At 44.5% G+C, this 19,017-nt stretch overlaps 1 protein-coding gene across 5 annotated transcripts in view; it reads right to left on the bottom strand.

The window, feature by feature from the left end:
* tdrd1 (tudor domain containing 1) overlaps nucleotides 1-19,017 on the bottom strand; it is a 190,515-nt gene that overhangs the window by 83,109 nt on the left and 88,389 nt on the right. For all 5 annotated transcript variants that reach the window (XM_070876594.1, XM_070876597.1, XM_070876598.1 and 2 more), the window contains 5 exons: nucleotides 18,574-18,736; nucleotides 18,352-18,432; nucleotides 16,563-16,718; nucleotides 9,462-9,569; nucleotides 7,409-7,579 (listed from right to left, as the gene is read on the bottom strand). In XM_070876594.1, coding sequence (XP_070732695.1) covers nucleotides 7,409-7,579; nucleotides 9,462-9,569; nucleotides 16,563-16,718; nucleotides 18,352-18,432; nucleotides 18,574-18,736 — 679 coding nt within the window. The remainder of the gene's footprint in view (nucleotides 1-7,408; nucleotides 7,580-9,461; nucleotides 9,570-16,562; nucleotides 16,719-18,351; nucleotides 18,433-18,573; nucleotides 18,737-19,017) is intronic.

A 19,017-nucleotide genomic window follows, 5' to 3' on the forward strand; every position in this document is an offset into this window, starting at 1 on the left:
ACGTTACCTCCAACCCTGCCCAAAGGCTGTCCGGTCCCATTCTATGTCACTGGTTCATCCGTCTCTCTCTCTCTCTCTGAATGGAACCGGACAGCCTTCCTATGTGTGTAAACCGGGGACCGACTCTCTGTCGATGTGAACCAGGGATTGTGAATGGAACCGAACAGCCTTCCTGTCTGTGGGGACCAACAATGGGACCAGACAGCCTTCAGGCAGGGTTAGAGGTAAGTTGCAGCGGTGTGTTTTTCTATTCTTTCAGTGTGTCCGGGCATCTGCTGCGCCGCTTTCCTTACCTGCGCCGATTTCCTTAACACAAGGGAAGGTTTTTCAGGACAGGCCACATACGCTGACCTAATACGCTGGAGTAACTCTTGGCTGGCCAAACTTCCCTAAATGGCCAGAAGTGGCATAGGTGACTGGTTTTGCCTCCTTTGGCTGAAAAAAAAACTGACTTAAAAAATTCATAACTGAGTTACGCTGGTGCAAATTGATTGGGGAAACTGGGGATTTTTAAATTAGGCCAGAAAAAGCAGCCTGCTCCAAAAAAAACGGTGCAAATACTGGGGAAAATTGAGCCCATTACAAGTAACAATAAAAAAATATATGACATGAGCAAGATGCTAAGACATTTGTACCATTTAAAATGTAAACAGAGAAAATGGTCTTTGTGTCCAACAATCCCATTTCCCTTTGAGTGATTTCAACTCCACCTGCTCCCCTTCACACCATATCCCTCAATCATTTGTCTTTCCAGGAAGACATCTAGTTACCTCTTCAATGCATTTGTATAATTTCCTTCAACAGCATTCCCTGGTAACGTAACAAAAGTCTGAGGGTTGGATTTTCGGGATTTTGCATTTCTGGGCGCAAATCACGGCCATATCAAAAATTTAGCACTGGGTTAGCGTTAGCGCCAGAGTGCGCAACTTTCGCCAAATGAAAGTTCACGAGGAGAGTTTGCGCTAACTCTGGCGTTGCGCTACACAATGTGCGTGCTGGAGCCGAATGTTCCAGCACTGAAAAAAATTGGCCAATCTGCGCATGCGCAACATATTTTTTTCTTCCCGTGCTTCTGGTCTGCTGTTCGATCGCAAACATAAATGCAGGGCGCGGCTACGTGCACGCGCAGTACATCCGGGGCTGAATCAGCCATTTTCAATTTGGATTTTGATCATGGAGGATGAGTCTACGAGACAGCGTGCCAGGCGATTAAGCCACGAGGCTAACAAAGCTCTAGAAAGGGCTGTGGAGAGAAAATGGCACGAGTTATATCGGAGGGGTGGATCGAGATCCTTGTCATCCATTTTTTATCGTATCTGGAACGAAATCACTGAGGAGGTCTGTACCTCAGACACAGTAGTCAGGAGTGGCAAACAGTGCCGAAAAAAGTTCAATGATCTTTCGAGGGTCGTTAAGAGCACAATTTTTATTCATGCACCCCTTCATTACTTCAATTATAAATCTGACACTATTTGTTCTCATGCTTTTGGTGTCTGTCAGCAGTCTAGTCGGTGTTCTCATGCTGTTGCTGTCGCTCAGCACTCTGTGGGTTGCCTCCTAAAATGCATCACACATAGGTCATCATCATAGGCGGTCCCTCGAATGAGGATGACTTGCTTCCACGAGTTCACATGTTTCTATGAAGGACCCAATGTTCCAGTCCTGAACTCCAATTGAGGGGGTGAAAGATGCCAGAGAGTGTTTTTTTTTTTTAAAAACGTGTGGTGACCCGTTGCACATCAGCCACCACACGGGCTTGACAGAACTAGGCGTTTATCCAGTGGCAAGGGTTAACCAGGACGACTGGAGACCTGCTCTGCACACATATCGCAGTGTGGGCTGGCCACTGCTGCCTCTGGGCCCTCAGCCCTTCTGGGGCCCCATACCCTCATTCGCCGCACCTCCGCTACAATCACTCACTGCTCCTCCGCCACAAAAACACTCGCCGAACCTCCGTCACGATCACCCATCAAATCTCAGCCACGATCCCTCATCGTTCCTCTGCCCCGATCACTCGTCGCAAGTCCGCCACAACCTTCCTGCTCCTATGCTGTACCAGGGCCCAGCCGATACTCCTGCCCACGCTCCAAATGGCGACCTGGGTCCTGATGACGTCACCCAGTCGCCCACCTCGAAGCCATCGCACACTTGGAGTGGCTCACGCTGGAAGCTGCAGTGGCATGCTCCAGCTCTTACACCCCCACCCTGCAGTGGTGTTCTCTCGCAGGTCGGGGTGGACCACGATGATAGGTAGGCTTAGTTTGGCACCCTATTTGCCATGAATGATCTTTACACATTATCAAGATTGCTTTCTGAGATCTCATAAGATGTCTCCGCATTTCGATGTCCTCCTGATGAACCACGTGCAACTTCCAAGGCTATTAAAGAGGACTGTATTACATTCAAACAGTATTGTATAAGTGCTTTGGTGGCTGTGTGTGCCACCAGAGCAGATGAACCCTCTTGTCAGCGTTCCCATTTTCATCTTTGCAAGCAAAGAAATCCCATAATCACCGCGAACAGGTGTCGGTCCGCTTCAGACCCTGCCATTCACCGACATCAAGGAAAGAGTGGCAGGCCTCATCGGCGTCTCAGGTTGGGCAACTGCCACTGGAGGTGCTGACTGCTGTTTGGATACTGAGGGTAAGTCCTGCACACTCCCTGGGCTGGGTTGGGGCAATGTCATGCAGTGTCTGTGGACTAGGGTTGGGGCAACATCATGCAGTGTCTGTGGACTAGATATAATGGAGTAGCGGCAATCCTTCAAATGAACATGCGCTATACGACCTTCCTCATGTCACCCTGCTCCCTCCCTTGCTGCTAACCACTCATTTGTTGCTTTCTATTTCCAGATGACCAGCCACAACATCCCTCAAAGCAACACTCCACATCTGGCCATCATGTGGAGGAAGAGGAGGAGTTTACAGATCAGCCGACTCCGGGGCAGATGGAATTCACCCCTCTTTTACCACTGGCACTCACCTCATTTGAGGACGACGACGTAACTTTCTCGAGGCTCAAAAACTCCAGGGACTAGTGGCGTGCAGCCTCGCAATTCTGGGGTCGAGTCCAGTGTGCCATGTCTCCAGAGGGTGAGTCGGTAAAGTCGGTCTGCTGACCGACAGGCAGACATGTAACACATGGTGTGATTGTCCAGGGAGAGCGTGTTCCTCACCGTCAGCTCCTTGATGTCTTGGGGAGGATTCCCACGACCATCGAGACTCTCACTGCGACCATTACTGAGGTAGGGTCGCAGATTGTTGATGTGAGCCGTGAAACCTGCGAGGCCATCAATGCCCACACGAGGCTGGTGACCTCCAGCAGTGACACTGGAGTCCTGGAGAGTGTGGCGCAAAGCCTTGCAGAATATGGTGCATCACAGGCACAAGCTCTGCTTCAGCTTGGGCAGGTGATGCAGTCCATAAACCCTTTCACCATACTCTGTGTTCCCCCTGTCACACCCAAACCACCTGTGACTGGCGACGTCGATGAAGAGGCTCGCCACTCAGAAGCCTGGCCTTCCATGCCAGGAGCTGGTCCAGTGTTCCCAGACAGCTTTCCCATTGTCTCTTTCCCCCGCCCCCCAACACAGCAGTGCGCTGACAACATTACTGCATACCATCTTGGAAGGGAGGGGGGGCAAAAGCCGGTGGTAAAAGATAGTGGGACAGGGGTTGTTGCATTTATGTTGCTGATGCTGGATGCATCCTATGTATTATGTTTTATTATGTTCTGATTTATCTTGTTCATAATGTTTTTGTTGTTGTTGAATTATCACACTGCTGGATGCAGCTAATTTGTTATTTTATTAAAGTTTACAATGTTTAATAAATTATTTTGTTCACCTTAACCATTCTTGTGTAGTGTCTCATTTGCAGAAGGAGGAGGAATAGTCAACATGGTGTGAGAGTGGCTAGGCAACAGTCAAACATGCCGTTCACTCTTCAAGCAAAGCGTTTAATTATGAGCTGCTGACATAAGGCTTTTGCAGCAGCGAAATTTCCACGATGCCTCCCCTGTGGTGGTGGTGATGGCATGGGTTCCTCGCCAGGCTCCTCTTCCATGTCTTCTTCCTCCTCCCCCGCTCTCTCCTGAGGTGGCCCCGCAATCTCCATTGGCAAATCCTGTCCCCTCATGATGGCTAAGTTGTGTAGCATGCAGCACACCACAATGAACTCCGAGACCAGCTGAGGGGAGTATTGCAGGCAACCTCCAGGCTGGTCCAGGAATCGGAAGCGCTGCTTGAGCACTCCAATTGTCTTTGACGTTGTTGCATGTGGCTGCATGACTCTCATTATAGCGATGCTCGGCTTCTGTCTGAGAATTCCAGAAGGGGGTCATGAGGCAGGTGACGAGGCTGTAACCTTTATCCCCGAGCATCCAGCTCTGGCCTTGAGATTGAAGCTGTAACAGGTCTGAGACAGTGTTCTCTTACAAGATGAAAGCATCATGAGTGCTCTCTGGATATTGGGCATTGATTGCCATGATGCGCTGATTATGGTCACAGACGATCTGTACATTCATGGAGTGGAATCCCTTTTGGTTTCAGTAAACCTCTGGATTATGTAAAGGTGCTCGCAGGGCGATGTGTACAGTCAAGGGCACCCTGAACCTTGGGGAAGCCAGCAAATCATCTAAAACCTACAGCCATCTCATTTTGGGTCTCCTTCGTCATTGGGAAGTTTATGAAGTACATCCTGCGTTCGTACAGTGCAGTAGTCACCTGACAAATGCAGCAATGTGTAGCGTGCTGCGGGATGGAGCGTATGTCCCCAACTGATGCCTGAAAGGAGCCGGAGGCATAGAAGGCAAGTGCCAGTGTCATCTTCACATCGACGGGCAGTGCAGTCCTGTTGTCGCTGGTAGGCTATGTAAAATCCTGTCCCCACAGTACAGATTCACACGAGGCACATACTGAAGTCAAGGTCACTCAGGACCTGCACCTTTATTACACAGCTCTCGAATGCCACACACGCCTGAGACCTGTCCTTATATACCTGTCTGGGACAGGTATCCAGTGTCTCCTGCAAGTGCAGCCCTGGTGGTAAGGTAAGCTTGTGGTTACAGGTCATCTCTGGTTACAGTCATGTATAGCATGGTAAGATACAGTCATGTACAGTAGTGTGAGATACATGACAGGCTGTAGTAGATCTGCCTGTATGAGCTGGCATATCTCTGTGACCACCTCTTTTCGGAAGAGCAGCCTCAGAGAGCTGCAGGTATGAACAATGTTCCCTGTAAACGCGTGGGGGGGGGGGGTAAGGCCTCCTCCCCATATGTCTGCGACCTCGTCAATTACATTGAAAATGATTAATTCACCTTCTTCCAGCTCGACGTCGTATAAATATAGCAGCCAGGATTACTGGTTGACATAGTAGGGCCCCCATCTTTTAAAATGTCCTTTAAAACAAACTATAAACACACAAACTTCACAATCAAAAGTCCGCAGTGATGCAACATTCTTCCCCCAATGCTTTCAACTACTCAGAACTCCGACTTTCTCCTCAGTGTTCAAGATGGCGCTGTTAGCACCTGGTGCACCCTGGGTCCGACTGCTTTTTGCTGGCGGGGTCCTGGGTGGACATAGAATCGGGTGATTTGCTTGAAAGTTCTGCCCGGGGCGCAAGCGCAGCGATGCATACTGATTTACGTCATCCAAATGGTCAAAACAGCGGGCAGGCGCTAAGGTTTTAACATCGCCGTAAAACCACTGGCAAAAAATCTTGCGCACCTCGGTTCGCGCCAAAAAAAAAATTGTTTTTGTGCCCCACCCAGAAGCTAAATGGGGCGCAAATCAGTCAAAAATCCAGCCCATATTACTTTGCATGCATTTTTTTTTTAAAGAGCCTATCTAATCAGCCTTCTTACACCTAACTCATGTTTTTATTAAAAAAATCTTTTGTGTCCTAATGTTTGAATCCTTCAGCACAGCACACAAGTGCACCTTAAGTCCAGCCCCCAATCAGTTCCTTCTCCCATTTCCAGAAATGACAGTATTATGTAATCCCAAATGGATGAAACAAACAAAAAACTCCAGGTTTACTGGTAATTTGAAAATGGTGCTCTTCAGATTTCAACACAATTTAAATAACATTACTGTAAAATGGATTGTTATATTTATAAAATTCTTACCTCCAGTTGTTCGTTCTCAGCCAGACATGCTTTTTTTAATATTCTTAGCTATACCAATCTTGTATTGGACAGCTACTGCAATTACCTTGAGCATTTGCAGGTATCGCAGCTGGGCGTGGTCAGAGATCATGACCACAGATCATCACAACAGACCATTTGAAAGCCATGAACCACTCATTACATAGTTATCATGCAGAAATATCAATATTAATCAAGTAGCAGGCTTATAAACAACTCCTAAAACAAACACTGAAATGAACACTGCAAAATTGGATTGCATCTTGCTTTCTGAACCGATCTGACATGGTCAGCAAAATATATTCATTTTTACACATGATCAGCAGCTATTCAACATTCCTCTATGCATTTAGGTTATGATTCAAAATCACACTCAGTGGCAAGCTAATATTTAACCTGACAACTCCTTCCTCCCTAGTCAGAAGTAAAGTTTTTTCTGAAACAAGTAAATAAGCTTTGGTAACTGACAGTCTAGACTAGTTGTAAGCAGAAATAAGATGGACATTTAAAACTGCAGACTTTTCTTAGCTAATTAGCTTAAGATAAGATGACAAATCAGGTTTTGATACTAACAAATACTTGCCACATATTTATACGAACAAAGTTGGAACTGTCCAGGGTATTGGTGAGGCCGCACCTGGAGTACTGCTTGCAGTTTTGGTCACCTTACTTGAGGAAGGATATACTAGCTTTGGAGGGGGTACAGAGACGATTCACTAGGCTGATTCTGGAGATGAGGGGGTTACCTATTGATGATAGATTGAGTAGACTGGGTCTTTACTCGTTGGAGTTCAGAAGGATGAGGGGTGATCTTATAGAAACATTTAAAATAATGAAAGGGATAGACAAAATAGAGGCAGAGAGGTTGTTTCCACTGGTCGGGGAGACTAGAACTAGAGGGCACAGCCTCAAAATACGGGGGAGCCAATTTAAAACTGAGTTGAGAAGGAATTTCTTCTCCCAGAGGGTTGTGAATCTGTGGAATTCTCTGCCCAAGGAAGCAGTTGAGGCTAGCTCATTGAATGCATCCAAATCACAGGTAGATAGATTTTTAACCAATAAGGGAATTAAGGGTTATGGGGAGCGGGCGGGTAAGTGGAGCTGAGTCCACGGCCAGATCAGCCATGATCTTTTTGAATGGCGGAGCAGGCTCGAGGGGCTAGATGGCCTACTCCTGTTCCTAATTCTTATGTTCTTATGAATGTTCACCCCATCAATTTTTATATAAAATCATCTGGGACTCAAGCTGTACACTCACCTGCCAAAGCACATTTTAAAGCCTGATTTGGCAACTCCAACAATTCTTCTTGGGCTGGGCGTAGCTGGCTTAAATGGAGTTTTTCAACATTTCCAAAATCTACATACCCCACCATAGCAGTATCTTCAAGAAGATAAACTATTACAGTAGCCCTGTACCACTGCTTATCTTCTGCAAGAGAAAGAAAAAAAAAAGTGCGATTCCTCGGAACTTGGGTAGCATTAGTAACAGGAAAAGGACATTCGGCCCAACATGTGCCCCTTTTGGCTGATCACAACCCAAGCATTCTGCATTCTCACCGCATCCTTCAATCCACTTCCTGCAGAAATATATCAAGTGGTCTCTCGATCCTATTTACATCATTTTGCAATTTTTATTGCATTTAACGTGAATTCAACTGAATTTTACCTCAAAATGTTCTTTGTTGCTCTATGTTGCATTCTCTAAATTAGGAAAATATCCCTCCAGTTGTATTATAACAAATATTAGAATTAGGCCGTCTGATTTTATTTTTCCTGAATTCAGGTCAAAAATGGCCGAATTGAGCTGCAGGCTAATTTGTTCTTTGGACAAAAACAATTAGAAATTGGGAAAATATGGGATATGTGAGTTTTTAAAATACAGAAAACAATAGTTGAAGAAAAACATTTCAATAGCTGTCTTTAAAAAGCATAATGCTAAAAGTAGTTGACATGCATCACTTGATAATAGAAAATAATCTCAATTTGCTGATGATACAAAAGTATGTGGTTTGGCAAATACTAAGAACTGTAAAAGACAGAAAGGTATACTGATTAATTAGCAGAATGAGTGGACAGGTGGTGGATGTAATTTAATGCAAATAAGTGTGAGGTAATACATTTTGAGAGAACAAGGAATGGGAGTATACATTTAATGGAAAAACATTGAATGGTGTAGATAAAGAGAGACCAAGGGATTGAAATACATTATTCTTCTCTGAAGTGCAAGTGCAGGTCAATAAAGGCATAACAAAGGGCAATTAAATTTTATGTTTATACAAACAGGGATATGGAATACAAAGAAATAGTAATAAATTTAGAAAACACCAAAATATCAATTAGGTCAGAGTTAGATTGCTATGTACTGTTTTGGGCGCCACGTTATCAAAAGGGCATTACAGCTGTAGACAGCATTCAGAGTGGATTTACCAAGATGATACCAGGAATGAGAAACTATAATTAAGAGACGAGACTTGAGACATGGACTATTTCCAATGGAGCAGAGATGGCCAAAGAGAGATTTAATAGACATTTTGAAAAAGTGAACAGCGAGACCATTTCCTCCGATTGCAAAGTTGGTGATGAAGGGTCATCAATTTAAAATTAGCAGTGAATGGTGCAGAGATGAAGCACTCTTTGTTGGAACATGGAATGCTTTGCCACAGGATATGATCGAGCCAAAGACCACTGCATCTCTTAAGGGACAATTGGATAAATATTTAAAGCAGAAAAAGCTACAAGAGGATGGGGCAGTGGGATTAGTTTTGGATTGCTGTCGCAAATTTCCAACACAAAACACAGAAGGCTGAATAGCCTTCCTCTGTGCTGTAAGATTTCTAAGATTCTTGAGCTGCAGAACACAAGTGTCATAAATATGGCCCTAAAACAATTGCTTTCATCAACACTTTCTGCTGGTAGCACACCTTCCCAATATCAGAAAAGGTCTCGTGTGCCAGCAATAGCAAAAACATACTGCTAGCCTGACCAGGCAGGTTGAGCTTTCCAAACTGGCAAATCCAGTGAAAGTGTGTGTGTTGACAGCCATTTACCTTTGCTGCAGGATACATCCAGTGAAACTACCTTGCGGGGGTTTTAGTACCTATGACAACTTGCATTACAGCATTGCCTCTGATGCATTTTCTGCATTGAAGGAAACATTGTTAAAGGGGTGTCTAGGTTAAATTATTTTTTGCAATACATATGTATCTATGGGCGAGAGGAAATGAACAAAAAGACACGTAGATTTAAAAGTCAAGCCAGATATTTGCCGAGGATCCGGACATCTGTCATGTTAAATTTTCATTTCATCTTACCTGTGAACTGAGCACAGCAAACCTCTCCAACAGCTGGCCTAAAACTTGGTACAGGAGTTAAGTCATTGCAATATTCAGTCACTGCTTTTTGCAGTTGTTGAAACTCATCTATTAGGAATTAAATCAAAACAAATGTACACGTCAATGCAAAGAAATGGCATCTCAATTGATGTACATTTTACTTGTAGAAAGCGCATCTGTATTTCCCCACCAGAGATATTTACTTGTAAATACCTGTTATATATGAATTAAAAAAGTATGACTAGATACTGTGAGCTCAAAGTAAAGTGTGACCTTAGTCTTTTATTGCAGGTCTCCAGAGTGCCTCTCCAGCCTGTGAGGCCTCCTTAAGTATCTGTGCTCCCAAGGGATTGTGGGATCCCTTGGGACTCCAGGGGATGAGCCCTCTGGTGGTTGTACAAGGTATATACAAGTTTACATACATAACAACACTCTCCCTCTCCCTCCCTTCCCCCCCCACCCCCTGCCAAAGTCAACAGTGTAACTATTTACAAGGTGAGTCGATCTGGGGCCTTTCTTTCCCTGGTTGATCATCTTGGTGCAAATACTGCTTTTGGTGAATCGTTTGTTGGGCCCTCACTTGGCTGCCTGGTGTGGTGAGTCCTGCTGGGCTGCTGTGGGTGATGGGTTCTGCTTCGTGGCCAACTGCGATGGCGGTTGCCACTGGTGTGTATGTTGGGGGGGTCAAAGGTGGTAGGGTCCAAAATGAGTTGCTCAGGATAGTCCGTGAATCTGAGTTTGATTGGGTCGAAGTGTTTCCGGTGAATGAGTCCATTTGAAAGTTTGACCCGAAACACGCTGCTCCCCTCTTTGGCCATAATAGTGCCAGGAAGCCACTTGGGACCTTGTCCATAATTCAATACAAATACAGGATCAATGATTTCAATCTTGCATGACACATTTGCGCTATGGTATGTACTTTGTTGAAGCTGCCGGCTTTCTACCTGTTCATGTAGATCAGGGTGAACTAACGAGAGCCTTGTCTTAAATGCTCTTTTCCATAAGCAGTTCAGCAGGTGGAATGCCAGGGAGCAAGTGGGGTCTCGAGCAGAAGCCAAGCAGAACTCGGGATAGGCGAGTCTGCAGTGAGCCTTCAGTTACCCTCTTCAAGCCCTGCTTGATAGTTTGCACTGCTCTCTGCCTGACCACTGGATGCTGGTTTGAACGGGGCAGATGTAACATGTTTGATCCCGTTACAGGTCATGAACTCTGAACTGGTAAAACATGGCCTGTTGTCGCTCACCAGGACATCAGGTAGTCCTGTGCGTGGCAAACATGGCCCGCAGGCTTTCAGTAGTGGCAGCGGACGTGCTTGCTGACATTATCTCACATTCAATCCATTTGGAGTACGCATCTACAACCACAAGGAACATTTTACCCAAAAACGGGCCTGCATCGTCGACATGGACCCTGGACCACGGTTTGGAGGGCCACGACCATAAACTTAGTGGCGCCTCCCTGGGTGCATTAACTGCGAGCATGTGTTACATCTGTGCACGCAGGACCCTACGTCCGCATCAATACCGGGCCATCACACATGGGATCTGGATATCGCTTTCATCATTACGGTACCTGGGTGGGTACTGTGGAGTTCACTGATGAAAGTGTCTCTGCCCTTCTTGAGGACCACTGCCCGATGACCTCACAGAAGGCAGTCTGCCTGTATAGACATTTCACCTTTGCGCTGCTGGTACAGCTTTATCTCTTCCTGCATTTCCACTGGGACACTGGACCAGCTCCTGTGAAGCACACAATTTTTTACTAGGGACAGTAAGGGGTCCTGGCTCGTCCAGGTTCTAATCTGTCGGGCAGTGATGGGTGATTGCACACTCAAAAATGCTTCCATAACCATGACTAAATCTGTGGGCGGCACCATTTCCACCCGTGGTGGACAATGGCAGCCTACTGAGAGCATCGGCACAGTTTTCCGTGCCTGGCCTGTGGCGGATGGCATAGTTGCATACGGACATGAGCGAACATCTCTGGATACGGGCTGATGCATTCGTATTTATCCCCTTACTCTTGGAAAACAGGGATATTAGTGGCTTATGGTGTGTTTCCAATTCGAATTTTATCCCAAACAGATATTTCTGCATTTTCTTTACCCCATCGACACACGATAATGCTTCTTTTTCAATCATGCTGTAGGCGCTCTCAGCCATAGACACACTTCTGGATGCATAAGCAACCGGTTGCAATTTCCCAGATTCATTAGCTTGTTGCAATACACACCCGACGCCATATGACGACGCATCACAAGCTAGTACCAAACGCTTACATGGATCATACAACACAAGCAATTTGTTTGAGCATAACAATTTTCTAGCTTTTACAAAGGCATTTTCTTGGCTTTTGCCCCATACCCATTCGTCTCCTTTACGCAGTAAAGCGTGCAGTGGTTCTAAGTGTGCTGAGACCCGGTAAGAAGTTACCTAAGTAGTTCAGGAGTCGTAGAAACAACCGCAGCTCCGTCACGTTCTGTGGCCTCGGTGCGTTCTCGATTGCCTCCGTCTTCGAATCGGTGGGCCTGATGCCGTCCGCCGCGATTCTTCTCCCCAGGAACTCCACTTCAGGCGCCAGGAAAACGCACTTCGAAGGTTTCAACCTGAGCCCCACATGGTTGAGTCGACTAAGAACCTCCTCCAGGTTCTGCAGATGCTCAACTGTGTCCCGACCTGTAACCAAGATGTCGTCCTGGAAGACCACGAGCGTGAACGACTTCAGTAAGCTTTCCATGTTTCTCTGGAATATCGCCATGGTTGATCAAATTTCAAACGGGCATCTGTTATATATGAAGAGACCTTTATGCGTGTTGATGCAGGTGAGACCTTTCGATGATTCCTCCAGCTCCTGCGTTATGTAGGCCGAGGTCAAGACCAGCTTAGTGAACGTCTTTCCTCCCACCAGTGTAGCAAAAAGGTTGTTAGCCTTTGGGAGTGGGTATTGATCTTGTAGGGAGAAACGATTGATAGTTATTTTGTAATCACCACAGATTCTGACGGTGCCGTCTCCCTTAAGGACTGGAACAATAGGACTGGCCCACTCGTTAAACTCGATCGGTGCAATGATGCCCTCTCGTTGCAGCCGGTCCAGCTCAATCTCTATCCTTTCATTCATCATGTGCGGTACTGCTCTCGCCTTGTGATGGATGGGTCGTGCTCCCAGAATCAGGTGGATCTGCACTTTTGCTCCTTGGAACTTCCCAATGCCTGGTTCGAACAGCGAAGGGAACTTGTTTAAGACCTGGGCACACGATGTGTCGTCAGCGGACAAGAGCGCTCAGACGTCAACCCAGTTCCAACGTATCTTTCCCAGCCAGTTCCTGCCGAGCAGTGTGGGACCATCGCCCAGTACCACCCAGAGTGGTAGCTTGTGCACCGCTCCATCGTTGGAGACCTTTACAGTAGCACTGCCGATTACGGGAATCAGTTTCTTTGTGTAAGTTCTCAGTTTCATGCAAATGGGAGTCAAGACTGGCCTTGAGGCCTTGCTGCACCACAATTTTTCTAAAGTCTTGTGCCTGTGTCCAGCTCCATTGACACCGGGAGTCCATTAAATTCAACCTTCAGCCTTATTGGGGGACACTTTGTGGTAAATGTGCGCACTCCATATACCTCTGCCTCCTCGGTCTGAGGCTCTGATTCGTCGTGATCCGCCGTGGATCTGTCCTCCTCTGCAACATGGTGGTTTGCAGGATTAACAGGGTTTGCAGCTCGCCTGCACACTCGTTGGAGGTGTCCCATTGTTCCACAGCCCTTGCAAACGTACCCTTTGAAGCGGCATGAATGGAAACGATGATGACCCCCGCAGTGACAACAAGGTGTTAATGGCTTTGCATTCATCACCCTTGATGGTGGACTCAGACATCTGCGGACGTGCAGCTGCAGGCATGTGGGGCCTGCCTTGTACGTTGTGATTTGAAAACATCATCACTTTGTTCACAGTACTTGTAGCAGCACTTGTGTGCTGAGAGATTTGCTTCGTATTGTCACTGGTGGCAATGAACGCCTAGGCTATCGCTGTGACCCTACTCAAGGTTGGTGTCACTACAGTCAAAAGTTTGCAAAGTATCACTTCATGGCCAATGCCAAGTACGAAAAAGTCTCTGAGCACGTGCTCCAAATTCGCAATGTCCTGCAAGGCATCTCAGCTCGGCAACATAACTCGCTACTTCGTGGCCTTCAGATCTTTTGTAGATGTAGAACCGGTACCTCACCATCAGAATGCTTTCCTTCGGGTTCAGATGCTCCCAGACCAGTGTGCACAAATCATCGTACGATTTCTTTATGGGTTTCACTGGAGCAAGCAGATTTTTCATGAGGCCATACGTTGGTACCCCGCAGACGGTGAGGAGAATAGCCCTTCGTCTGACAGCGTTCGCTTCTCCTTCCAGTTCATTGGCCACAAAGTATTGGTCAAGTCGCTCCACGAAGGTTTCCCAGTCATCTCCCTCTGGAAATTTCTCCAGGATGCCCACTGTTCTCTGCATCGTTGGGTTCGTCATCTGTATCTCGTCGCGGTTGTTATATATGAATAAAGAGTCTGACTGGACACTATGAGCTCAAAGAAAAGTGTGGCCGTAGTGTTTTATTGCAGGTCTCCAGAGTGCCTCTCCATCCTGGGAGGCCTCCTTAAGTACCTGTGCTCCCAAGGGATTGTGGGATCCCTTGGGACTCCAGGGGATGAGCCCTCTGGTGACTGTAAAAGGTATAATAAGTTTACATACATAAACAACCCTCCATGGTATTTTTCATTAGCTAAGTTTTGCACTTGCCTGTAATATTTGGATAAAACTAAGTTCATAAATTCTTAAAATTCAAGTTAAAATTTAGCTCCTGAAATTTTGGCATACTCCACAACACACAAGTTAAGAATTATCTATATCTTATTTTCTTTGATCAATTTTCTCCCCATCTCTCCTGAACGTTTCTGTTCTCTTCCTAGGAATGCACAGTGATTATCCATTGGTACCTCTTACCAAGGTACCATTATTTTTGAGCCTTGACTATAATGTGGCAGACACCATCATCAAACTCACTCTTGTCCTTACCGGACATCCACACATGGGCATTTCCAGCAAGCATTGCTGGATATCCAACAAAAGCAGGAACAGTGTCTGTTGTAGCCAATGACTGGTAATCAAACCTAGGATCTCCCAAATTGCATTGCTAAGTTATGAAAAAATACTACTTTTCAAGATTATCTCAGGTGTGCATACTTACGAGAGAAAATGATTAGAATGACAATCCAAGCACAGAAGTGATTTCAAACCAAAGGATCAATTTTTAATTTGATGCCATTATTGCAGCTGTACAGATGCACATCACTCTCATTCAGTAGCTCACCAGGAATGGCCCAATTGGTCAGTTAAATTGCTCTCTCGGAGTCAACAACTTTTCTATTAATACACCCAATACAACAAAATTCAATATTGTTTTGAGTTTTAATTGATCATATGAAAAATAATCAGAGCCATTTATGTATGACAACTGAATAATTGGAATTGCAATTTTACTGTCAAGTATTATGGGAGCATTTGTGTTATTTACAGGTTCTAATTATGTGATTATATCCACATTTTTGTGCTGCTTGTAAATTAGTGGTCTTTATTATCCTTATTTAGCACTCTGATTAGAATATGACATATCTTTATTTTAAAAATAAGTTCAAGATCCAGAGAAAGATTGTAGGAAAGATGTTGTAGGTTGTAGGCATTTACAAATACTGCAGACGGTGGGGGCGGCCAGGTGTTGATGTGGTTTTGGCAATGGTGAGGAGACATGGGAGCAAGTTCGGGGCGGGGCGGGGTGGGAGGGGGCCGAAGAGGAGAGACGTTTCATGGGTTGTAGGAGGCGCAGGGGCGTTGAAAGTGGCTACAGGGCTTTTCTCATCAGCATCCTACCGCCACCCTATCACCCCTCCCAATACTTCCACACCCAGCAACCTCTCTCTCCAATGCTGTCATATTCTGCCAGTGCCATCTTGGGGCTCCCGCACCACCACCACTTCCAAGCTCCCAACATACTATTCCCAATAACCAGTATGTGCATTTGTCAGAAACCCACAACGTGGCCAAGTGTTTCCACTTTGGGCACAAGTGGCAATCTGGATGCAAATTGCATTCAAAATGATGGTAGTTTTTTTGTTTGCTCAAAGTTCCACTCACCCATATTGTTAAACGTAAAATCATCCATGAACCAGTGCAATTGGGCAGCATTTTAGAAAGTAGTTTCTTTTTCTCAAATTGCATTAAAAAAGTTCCATGATATATTTAAGAGTCGTAATCTGCTGCTGTTTTATTAACAAAGCTGAAAATGGGTTTATCTCAAAAAATAACCATTTTTAATCAGTGTCTAGTCCACCACCTGAGAGTAACCGGATTTTAATTAACTGCAAAAAAATTATACAGAACCATTTACTAGTTACATTGGTGTACAGTAGTCATTTTTAGTGAATTCAAAACATTTAAAAGCTTTAAAAACATGCCTAGCAGTGTCCTTGTGCCTAAAAAAAAGGCCATCTTATATTTAAGAGCCTCTTTGAAGGCCTGCAAACAGGTGCAATTAGAGGAAACTCGCAATGATGATTAATTCGATCTGGGGCGCGGCTTGTTTGTGGGCGGCGCCGTCAACTAGCAAGATCTTTTTAAAAATAGCGCAAAAGATTGCAGAAACTCTATTCGCGCTGGACATAATTTCCACTTGAAATTCATCGAGCTTTTACGCTGGTTTGGCTGATTTCGGGTGAATTACATAACAGAACCTAGCAGAAACTCCAGCATTAATTAACTATGTTTTTCCATTGGAGCTACTGCACAACAACTCAACTTTCAGTCAGACAGAAGGCAAGATTTTCAATCAGCACTATTCTTTATGCTGCCAATGACAATCCACTTACCACAGAACATACTGTACCACTTGGAAGGCACGACTCTAAAAAAAAACCTTTTAGCCCACGCCCTCCCCATCATAAAGACAAACACAGGTAGCGCACGAAAAAGAAAACAGGAAGTTTAAAATGCTTCAATGTTACTCAATTCTGAGAAGCACCTAAACATTATAATGGTGAAAAAATTCTCACATCTCCGAGCTAGCAGCTGACAGAAGAAGTTGCTTGGTGTTTCTACATGTGACACAATGACAGAAACATCTTCAACACGAGATGAAAATACTGAGCTCTGTGCCGATCCCTGCACGGTCTCATTTTTATCATTCGTCATCCCGAGGTCATCTTGCCCTAAAAAACATATGTGCAGGATTATTAGAGCAAGATGAGTAATTATTAAAACAATGCATTAACTTTTTGTGCCAATTAACAATGAGAAATTTTCAAAGTTAGATTTTTTGAGTTTTGTTATCCAACATGGTCGGTATTAGAACCACTGCTCTTTTTGATATATACTTTCTTTTGACAGATCGTATGAATGCGAAAGAAAAGGGCCTTCGCGGGCGGAGATTTGGGCTATTTGCCCAACTCCTGCCCAGTGAAAGTCCTTCAAACTCTTACATCTGGTAAAAGCAGATCTTCTTGCCAGTGTAAGAGTTTTAAAAGATAGAAAAAATAAATGTTGACTAATTTTTATATTAAAAACCCTGTCCATTAAGTTTATTTTTAACACTTAAAACATATTTTTTTTAATTCCCAATTTTTTTTCTTACAAATCATTTAATTTAATTCAATTTCTATTCATTTTAAATAAGTGAGGCTTTTAAAAAATTTATGTCAAGTGTTTTCTTTGATTTGGGGGGGTATGCCCATTCATAGTAATTACGTACAAACGGAGCTCCCATTACTATCAATGAGGAAATATTCATTTCGATTGGTGGTCCGGCCCACAAGATCCAGGATGCGCTTACGCTCCTGGAATGCATGGGTCTCTGCGCTGGGCTGCGCATCTTGGCCTCGGAGCGGACGAGGTATTTTCGTAACTTTTTTTGCAGTCGGAGGCATCCGCCTGCAGGATGCCTCCAATTGCAATTTCTGGGCTAATATAAACTAAAATAATACAATTTTAAAGGGTGTGCAGGAACCTGGGGTATACCTATAAAAAATTTTGAAGGTAGGACAAGTTGAGAAAGCTGTTAAAAAAGCTTTATAAATGGAGGCATAGAGTAAAAAAAAACAAGGAATTAAAAGAACACTGATTATGCCTCAGCTAGAGTACTGTGGCCAATTCTGGACACCACACTTTAGGAAGAATGCAAAGGCCTTGGAGAGGGTACAGAGGAGAATTACTAGAATAGTACCAGTTGTTTTTCAGACTGGAAGGACGTATACAGTGGTGTATACTTCTGTACCAAGGGGTTGGTATTAAGACTACTGCTCTTTTTGATATACATTAATGATCTGGACATGGGTATTTACGAGAATGGTAACAGGGTTGCGGGACTTCAATTACATGGAGAGTCTCGAGAAGCTGGCATTGTTCTCCTTCGAGCACAGAAAGTTAAGGATAGATTTAATAGAGGGGTTCAAAATCATGGTTGGTTTCGATAGAACAAATAAGGAGAAACAGTTTTAGGGTCAGTAACCAGAGGACACAGATTTAAGGTTACTGGCAAAAGAACCAGAGGGGAGATGGAGAGAAGGTTTTTTTTTTAAAAAACATAGCGAGTTATGATCTAGAATGTATTGTCTGAAAGAGTGGCGGAAGCAGATTCAATAATAACTTTCAAAAGGGAGTTGGATAAATACTTTAAGGGGAAAAAAATTGAAGGGCTATGGGGAAAAAAGGGCAGGGGAACTGGGCATAATGAATAGCTCTTTCAAAGAGCCGGCACAGGCACAATGGGCTAAATGGTCGTCTTCTGTGCTGTATCATTCTAAGGCAACAACTAACATTCCAACTTCTTGAATACTGAGTTCTTACCAGGACTTCTTGCAGTGTTAGTTGCATCACCTCGAATTAGAGCATACTTCTTTTCTAAAATGTATTTCTGTAACAACTGCCCTGTAATACAATTTAAACCCGGTATAAATGCATATATGTTGCACAAATACATTTTACTTTGAAAATAAGAGACTGGATAATCAGTGACTGAAACTAAGTTGCAATAAAAAGAGAGGCCAAGTAGGAAGGGAATAAAGTTACCAGAAGGCATTATGATTTCCACAGGACTACATGACCCATTACTTAGCTTCTCAATGATGGTCATAGAGCAAGACTTCTGTAGAAGCTGAAGCTTGATTGATGTGATGCACTCTTCATCCCATTTATTGTGCTTTGAGACATTTGTGACACAACACTTCATTGCCTAGGGTCAGAATTGGATTTCACAAAGATTTATACATTTTAACAAACAAAACAAACAGGCCACACAAGTAATAAGACATTTCAATATTTTCCTCAGGTTTTATAACCTTAGCCGTCCTCTCCTGAAGGAAGACTGTTGGAGTACAAATGGCAATGTCAACCCTCCAGTATTATTTAATTATGAACCTGCACAGCAGAATATCTGACCACCACAGATAGGAACAATTTGTTCCATTTAGCATTCATAAGAGCCTATTTCCAGAATGAGTCATGGGCACACAA

The sequence above is a fragment of the Pristiophorus japonicus genome, chromosome 3 (assembly GCF_044704955.1).
Source record: "Pristiophorus japonicus isolate sPriJap1 chromosome 3, sPriJap1.hap1, whole genome shotgun sequence".
NCBI lineage: Eukaryota > Metazoa > Chordata > Chondrichthyes > Pristiophoridae > Pristiophorus > Pristiophorus japonicus.